This window comes from Coptis chinensis, chromosome 3 (assembly GCF_015680905.1).
Source record: "Coptis chinensis isolate HL-2020 chromosome 3, ASM1568090v1, whole genome shotgun sequence".
NCBI lineage: Eukaryota > Viridiplantae > Streptophyta > Magnoliopsida > Ranunculales > Ranunculaceae > Coptis > Coptis chinensis.
In genome coordinates, this window is record NC_141458.1 from 98,987,501 (window position 1) to 98,996,390 (window position 8,890).

General features: G+C 36.2%; 1 protein-coding gene and 1 pseudogene across 1 annotated transcript; one reads left to right on the forward strand and one right to left on the reverse strand.

The window, feature by feature from the left end:
* Window positions 1-364: 364 nt before the first annotated feature.
* LOC147512055 (shewanella-like protein phosphatase 2 pseudogene) lies at window positions 365-1,421 on the forward strand (annotated as a pseudogene).
* A 3,908-nt stretch (window positions 1,422-5,329) lies between these two features.
* On the reverse strand, window positions 5,330-8,366 carry LOC147512056 (uncharacterized). The gene is made up of 5 exons (XM_086603640.1): window positions 7,970-8,366; window positions 7,142-7,448; window positions 6,819-7,014; window positions 6,145-6,285; window positions 5,330-6,049 (listed from the first exon to the last, which is right to left on the reverse strand). The coding sequence occupies exons 1-5, from the start codon at window positions 8,226-8,228 to the stop codon at window positions 5,591-5,593; spliced, it is 1,362 nt and encodes a 453-aa protein (XP_086459766.1). The 5' UTR covers window positions 8,229-8,366; the 3' UTR covers window positions 5,330-5,590.
* Between the last annotated feature and the right edge of the window lie 524 nt (window positions 8,367-8,890).

The window sequence follows — 8,890 nt, forward strand, 5'->3', positions numbered from 1 at the left end:
AATAATTGTTTTTTTTGAGAGTCCACCCAACACAAATTGGGTCCGGCAGTAATAGGACCCTTTTTGTTTTTTGGTAACTATCTTCAATTAGTTAGACATTTGCAATCCTACCTACATTAATATCCATTCTCTCATAATGCTCATAGGGAGCCACGTAAGCAGATTTTATAAAAAAGTCCCTATTTAAAAAATAATTAATTGTTGTGTTTAGCAATTTATGAAAAAATGTTTTGGTCTTTTCACATTCTAGGAATTAAAAAAACCAAATACACGCCTAATTTGAATTGTTCGCCCCAAACTCTCTCACAAAAAAATAAAAAACTATGGCGGCAACATCTCTGCCTCTTTCATTCTCTCAGGCTGACAACTGGATTGGATTGGTGGTGATACTACTGCTGTCCAGATTGGTGACGTACTCGATCGTGGTGGGGTTACTTTCTTGAAAAGTTAAAAAGGGAAGCGTTGAGACATGGTGGGTCTATTTTAACTATGAATGGTAATCATGAGGTTATGAATATTGAGGGGATTTTAGGTATGTTACTGTTTCTGGTTTTAATGAGTTTAAAGCTTGGGCTGATTGGTATCGTATTGGAATCTCTATGAAAAGTTTATTTGATGATTGTTTTGTAAATAAGGATATTTTTCAAGGGGTTCCTGAAACGTTTCCGCGTGTTAAGAGAGAGTTTCATGAGGGATTTAGAGCTAGGGTTGCTGCATTGCGTCCTAATGGTCCGTTTTCTACTAGATTTTTCTCACAAAATTCGACTGTGTTGGTTATTGGAGATTCCGTGTTTGTTCATGGTGGGCTGCTTTTAAATCATGTGTCCTATGGATTGGAACGGATAAATGAAGAGGTTAGTGATTGGATTAATGGGTCGGAAAGGAGGGTAACTCCGGGATTTGTTAAAGGGGTGATTCGGTCGTTTGTCGAGGAAATTCTTGTCCAGTCTGTGATCGTTCGGCTTTACAACATGTACTGGAAACTATACGGGGTGCGAAGAGAATGATAATGGGTCGTACCATTCAAGAGACGGGAATTAATGGTGTTTGCGATAACAAGGCGATTCGAATTGATGTTGGTATGTCCAAAGGGTGTGGTGATGGATTGCCTTAGGTGTTGGAGATTGATAGCAATTTGGAGTTGCGTGTTTTGTCGGCGAAACCATTGCCTCAGAAAAGAAGAACACGGTACGACGAGAAGGAAGGGATTGGATTCTTGAAACCAGAACATGGAACGCAACAAATACAAGTTGAAGCTTAGGTCAGTTTCTGATTGTGTGTAGAAAATATAAGTCATTCTTATGTTTGATTTTTTGAATGGTGCAAGCCCAAACTCTGATTCAAATAAAAGTAAAAGGACTTGTGTAATAGAACAAAACATTGTTATGATTCAAAGGAGCTGATTAATAGCACTTTTAGCACTTCTATCTGTTGCACAAAAAACTTATGATGTCAATATGGGTTGAAAACTTATTCAGTTTAGTCTCCTACCATTACTTGCATATCATTTAGATATTTACTTAACCATATTGTGAAATCAGAGCGGTGTTACAAAATCATTCAAATTAAGCCACGCTATATCTATGTGCATGGTACAAGCAAAGAATGTTCTAGCTCCACTACCGAGTTAGGGCCGTTGTACTCAGTAAGTTAATCCAAATCTGCACTCTCCCTCTGATCTGAGATTTGTTTTTGTTTTCCACTTTGTGCATTAGCATCATCAGCAACATGTGTCAGTGCATCATTAGCTTCTTCGGCAGCATTAGTATTATATCAAGTTCATGAATTGATGCATCCTTAGCTTCATCAGCAACATAAAACCTTATCAGCTTTATGAGTCCAAGTTTCCAAGAGTTACAAATTTGGTATGCCTGCTAAGATGCCCGTACCTCTTTATTCGAAACTTTCCAAACGCTATTGGCTTGGTTGGAGAGTTCTCCTTTCTGCAGGCTGTCTTCATTCTCTTCTTTTTTGCCTAGAGCAAAAGATTCATCATTTTCTCTAGGTGGTGCAAAATCAACTACTACAGCTTTGTATGTGTTAGGAGGTTTTATCACACTTTTGAGCTTATGATATCCCATCGTAAGATACCCCACAATATTGCAGTGATTGCACATCTTGAGCCGCTTTCCCACTTCTACTATCTGCCAATTTGCGCTTGCTCAGTTTTGACATTTGGTCTGGAATAGGCTTAGATACATAAACCTCAGTAAGAGTAGTGGCAAAGTAACCAATTCTCATCACGGTGCTCAGTTTGTAACCAATGCTCAGTTTTCTCTTCAATCTGCATGGGGAAAGCAATGGACATTAAGGATTCATGTTCCCAACTCTTTGATTCAAGTTCCTGGAAAAGGAATTGGGGGTAGGTGCCATACAAGCACCGTAGCTTGCTGCTTGCTCGATCCGTGCTTACAAACTCTTGATCTAGAACGGGCAACCTAATCAAGCCAATGCATGCCGTTGTATTTTGGATTTCAGGACCAAAAGTCTAAAATTTTGGCACCATTGGCTGAATCTCAGACTTAGAGGTACTTTCTAGAAGTCTGAAGATCCATGTTCCCAGACTCTATTCAAACCTTAGGCATTAGAGAGTCTTAGAAAATAAGTAACCTTTGCCGACTGGGTGGAAGTTATGACGGGTGGTTAAGTGCGAGTTTTCAAATCATGGGGGGTTCTTTACAAAGTGAATCTTTCCTCTATAAATTCCACCCTAAATTCCCCAACTCCAAATTCCAAATCAAGTGAGAAATTTAGGGTTTACGCATAAAATGAGCAAAATGGGTGGTGGTGAAGCATCAGGGTCAAATACAAACAAGGTTCAGTTCACCTTCCCTACTTTAATTTTGTTTTTACATTGTCGGGATTTTGTGATTAAATATGTTTATTTATTGACGTGTTTGGTTTTATTAGGGCGTTTACTTAGTTTCATTTGATAGGCATGTGTATATGAAGGCTCAATACGAAAGGTCATTGTGCAACAACAATGCATCCATGATATGGTTTTTTTAGAAACTTATGCAGATATCATGTGTACATGATATGTGACTGTCTACCTTAATGCTTTTGTTCACTTACTTTTTTCCTTAAAGTGCATTTAGTATTCAAGTATTGACTTTGTCACAGGCTTCTTTAATGAAAAAATGTTAGCCATCGGCATCGGCGCTAGCATCTATGGATCATAAAGTCTTGCCAAACTCTGGGAAAAATGGATAAACCGTGAGTCGTGCTCTTAGAAAGTTTGTTATGATCTCCCACTTTAGGACTTTAAGATAAAGTGCTTACACCCTACAATAGAGCAAGTAAGAAATCGTTTTTTTATTTTTGTGTCAAAGTTTCGCAAAATCAATTTTGAGTTTTACTTACATTATTCATTTTTTATCTTTGTTGCCTTATTCAAAGAACATTATAGTGGTTCCTTAAGTCGAACAATAGCTCCATAGAATCAGTGACAAATTTGATTGTACAAATGCATTGGTTCAGGCCACTTCTTAATCCATATTCATCAAGCTTTAGTTTTGGCAGATAGTTTTCTTTTAGAGCTCTTTTTACTAAGCGGAGGAACCATTATTCTATGTATGGTATGTAGCCATCAGCGTTGGCACTAGAGATTAACTTTTTCAACCTTAATGAAAATGGAAATTCTTCTTCTAATGGTGAGTGTTTCGTATTTTTATTTTGTTTGAGTGCTCTTTAAGTTTGGTTTATTTGTCGAGGCTATTAGATCATTTAATAATATGTTTTGGTTAGCTATAATTGCTTTTGAAATTGTCTCTATTTTTTCCCTCTCTTGGGTAGATAAAATTTATGTTGTAATAGGAAATTGAAGTAAATTATTAGTAGTAATAGAGAAGAAAGTGAATTTTGGTGAATAAAATTATTAGAAGTAATAACGCCAGTTTCAGGGTTTGACCAATAGAAACCATAAGTTAAGTTTTAATTGCGAGAAGGGTTTGGTGATTTCAATTTCATATGTGAATTGATTTCTGGCACTAGCTAACATATTAATTCCAATATTTATCACATTAACTTCAAAACTGTTTAATTATACTCATGGTTTGAATTGATTTTATTCTTTGCATTAATATGTAGCAAATAGGATTATTTCCACTCTGTTTGTTATTACTATTTTCTTTCCTGTATCATACTGTTTTGCAGGGGAATGATTAATGGCTTTGAGATAGCTCTATGTTGTTACAAACTGCCCAAAAAGGCAAGGATCTGTCCATTTAATTAGTGTATTTTAATTAGACTTATTTCATTTTTATGTGTAAGAACCCTATAAAATTGTGGTGACATGGTGATGCTATTAAAAATGTAATGAAATCAACCTAAAAGATTTCTATTATTGTCATATATCCAGGGGATGAAGGTGCATGGTTGTAAGATGTCAGTTTCTATTCAAGGCGGATATTGTTGTTTTGCCGTCGGTAATGTTTGAAGCTTTCTTCTCATACAAAAGTGTCGAACTCTTAAGTGGTACACGCATTTACAGTTTTACGTAATCTAAATTCATTAACAAAAGCCCAATAAAAGTTTTTAAAAATTAAAAAGACCCAAATTTGCTGGCCTTAAATTTATAGGTGAACAAAATCCCAATTAATTTTTTTTTTAAAATTAGCAGGCCCGACCACTGGTCGGGCTGCATGGCTAGTCTTCAATCAATTATCAATTTAGACATGAGCATCTGCAATCAGTTATCAATCCATAAGCAAAACTTGATTTGGGACTAAATTTGATTTATTTCGTAGCAGCACCATGGTTTCTAGCCCAAAGGCCCATTGGTTAATTACGCTCGTTTTGCAATACCGTTATACCAGTGAGTTGACACTGACTGGAGTCTTAGTAAAGAGACATCGATCTGCAATTCAGCATAGTAACTTCATGTATAACATGGGTTTTTAAAGTTGATAAACAAAGTTTTCGGAGTGTTGATAAATCGGGAAGATGCTCCAAGCATTACTCCAACTATTAGATGCCATTTGGAGCCACACACGAGTTTATTCTCGACTAGAAAGGCAGACATTTATGCATGTCATTGCACTCACTGGAATCATCAAAATAGTTCAATACATCACCATCAAAATTGCCAAGCTCGACCCAGTGCAACAATCTTTTAAAAGTAGTAAAGACATGGTTAAGAAAGACCATGATTTTCGAGTTTGAATAATAACAGGGCACGTTCTTTACCAAACCCTTAAAAAAGAAAGCAGAGAGTTAAGCAATACATACAATTATTTTTCATCAGATTAGAGAATAGACAAAGAATCTGTTCTCTTTTGTTTTTGGTTAGCAATCTGTATGACAAAAATCAATCAAAACACTTTTCACCTCATTCCTAAGCCTACCGCATAAAATTTTTATTATAACCCAACAAAGGAGCTCAATAGGCAGATGCCAATTTCCTATGCAAAAGTTAAAATCAATAAAAAAACAAACGTTCTTATCACTATCCAATCTAGATATAGTACCCTCATCAGTCATCATCATTAATGCAATGCAATACCTATGACCAACTCTCCAAAGATGAAAATCAATGGACTAAAAAAACAAGAGTAAAGTTATTTGGATGGGCGGGCAAAATAATTTCTACTCAAACTGTCTTCAAAGCAGGGAAGTCTTCCTTAGGTGGAGCAGTCTGTGAGCTTGAGGGCAAACCTCCTCTAGGTTGTGGACGATCACGACCTCTACCATGATTCTCACCACGACCACTATATTGATTCTCACCACGAAACCTTTCTTGGTTATCAGCAAAACCCCTACCTTGGTTCCCACTATGACCCCTGTATTGATTCTCACCATTAAACCTTTCTTGATTATCAGCAGTTCCCATCCTACCGTTATTGTCACCATTATCCCTTCCTTGATTCTCACCACGACCTCTACCTTGATTATCACCATGAGTTCTTCCTTGATTATCACCGCGGCCCCTTCCTCGTTCAGGTCTGGGGTAGATAAACTTAAGAACAGTTTGTGCCTGCGATACCTTTTTCACTTTATCAGCTTTAGAATTGGCATCCTCTTTCCGCTTTGCACCATCTTTTTCAGAACCCTGTAAGCCACTATTCCATTAGAAACCAACCCTGATTGATGAAGTTCTCAGAAAGTGACAAAATGACAAAGGCAGGCCAAACAAAAAGTACATACCAACTTCACGAAAATTTCATGATTTCCTTTCTTGAGAAGCTTCATAGATTCAAATCCCTTAGAGTCAACTGTTCTTTCCTCAGTAGTTTTCATTGAGAGTACTGGTTTCCGCATCTTCTCATATTCGGTTAGAGTCATCACCTGTTCCAGAGGACCAATGAAATATTAGCCAAGGATATATAAATAACATGCTAACATAGACTACACCTAACAGAATGACACAAACAGATAGAATAACTTGAAAGAATTAATTTCTGTAGTACTAAAACAGTATAGCAGATAATGCTAAAACAAGGCTAGGATGGGTTAAAATTAAAATGTGATGAGCAGATTTAATTGGAATTAGAGAACAAATAGGGGCGTTAATTACTCTTTCTGATGACAGGAAAACATAGAAACCTAAGTAATATATATACGACAACAAATAAACCTGAAAACACCCATAATATCGCCTACCATGACTTAGATTTCAACTTTCTAATCAATAGTAAGAACAGAAACTGTTCTTTCCCTTTAACAGGCAAACAATTTGGTAAAAACTAAGAGAACAGAAGATCCTTTAGAATATGCATTCTTCCATCTTTATCAAGCACATACATTGAGTAAGATATGTTGAATGCACATTAGAGAAAACACACTTGAAGGAATCATCAACATATTAACATATACAGTACCTCCTTCACTTCCTTTGATGGAACCTTGTCTTCCTTCGCTAGTTCCTTGCCTTCCTTTGCTGGTTCCTTGTCTTCCACCTCATTTGCCACATTTTCCTTCTTGTTGCTGTTTGCAGAATCTCGCGACCTGTCCCTTCTAACAGACTTCTTGGGAAACTGAAAGCCATCTTCAGTTTTAGAGGTAGCCATAGGTTCCCTAATTCATTAGAAGCAACATTATGTTATAAGAAGGATGAAATATCTGGGAAGAAATATCGCATCCCAGTGCAACTAATGCTGGAGTGAAAACGGTTAAAGAAAAAATAAGAGATGACGAACTCAACTGTGTATTTTCTGTCTCACTACCAACATTGCTGATCTTCTCATTGCGACGTACAAACTGTCTTTGCCCTTTCCCATTCACATAACCATTTTGACATTCAGATTGCGACCGCTCATTATGCTGTCCAACATTTCCATAGCCATTACCACTTTGATGATCAGAAAACTGTCGACGATGTCCCTGATTTCCACCTTGAACACTCCCATTGGCATCAACCCTCTTACGTGGAAATTCCTCATATAATCCGTTTCCATCCTCATACTCCTCGCTATCACGTCGCACGACGGAGCAAAGCTTTGTCTCATCAACTGGAGACAAGTAGCACAGAGGGAAAAAAACATAAATAAGTAAATTGCAGCATGAAGTTTACAAAGGAAAAATACTAGATTCCTTTCCCCACATCTTTAATTTGTTAAAGGAGATACAATCCATGAGCCAGTGCAGTATTCCAAAAAAGACAGTACTTTTACAACTTTACACTAACAGAAACTTTCAGGCATAAATCAATTATACAATATTCTACAAGATCTAATCAAACAAGCCAAAACCAATCAATTATATTTACTAATCTCCAACAGACCCAATCAATTATGTACATGAATCTTGATTATGATAAATAAAAAATATATTTTTTATTACTCTAAAACTTTAATCTTAACAAAAAAACATGCCAAATTACAACGACCCTAAAAACTTTAATCAATCCATCACTTATTCATCAACAAAACATATAAAATCAACTAAAGATTAAAATTTTAATCCTACAATTACAAACCAACAACTACAACTTAACAAAATTACAAAATAAACTAAAAGTTAAAAAATTTACCATAATACGACGAAACCAACTGATGTTTTCCACGGAGTGCATCAGTCTTAGGAACACCACAATAAGCTTCAATCTCATTAGTTTCATCAAGGACTCTTTTCATTTCTTTCTCCTTCAAAGCTAACTCTTTAGCAGCTTTTCTTGCCGCGTTTTCTTCCTCAGCTTTCTTCTTCGCTTTCTCCTCATGTATCTTCATCAACGGTGCTATATCATCTTGATCATCATCACCCAGAAGATTAAACGCATTAATAAGCGACATTGTTAACAACACAACAGGTCAACAGTCCAACCAACCTCTCAAAACCCAACTTCTTTTGTTCTTATACAACAACAAACCCTAATCCATGATGCAGAGTGAGGTTTTGTGGGAAGAAGGAAAGCATAGAGAAACGAGGCGTGTACTGGAAACAAAAGAGGGTTTTGGGTTGAGAGTGTGAATATTTATTTATAGAGGTTGTGAGGAGAGAGAGTGTGGAGATTACTTGGGGTGCAAGGATTCTAGAAAGAGAGAGAGAGTCCTAAGTTAAGTATGTTTCTTGGTTAATACGGAAATAAGTATGTTTCCTACGGTTTTGCTAGGTAGTTAATGCGTTGCCATATTAGTTTCTGATTTTTAATTTCTTATTCTGAATTTCTGATTTTAGTCACAGTGAATATTTTATTTCTTTTTATAATTTCCCTACTATAGTAAAGTTTAAAAATCTCGAATAAGCCGGAACAATTTCTGCACAAAACAGTTTTTTTTTATATAACCAGAAATGCGGAAAATAATTGACATGGAACTTTCTAGAAGGAGCTTTTCTTGTTTGGCTGGCTTAGAAGAAACTTTTTAGAATATTTTGTTTCTATGGAAACAGACCCTTGTGTGTAGTCTCATTGATTCATTGAGGCTAAACTTTGAAATAATTTAAGTCTATGTAT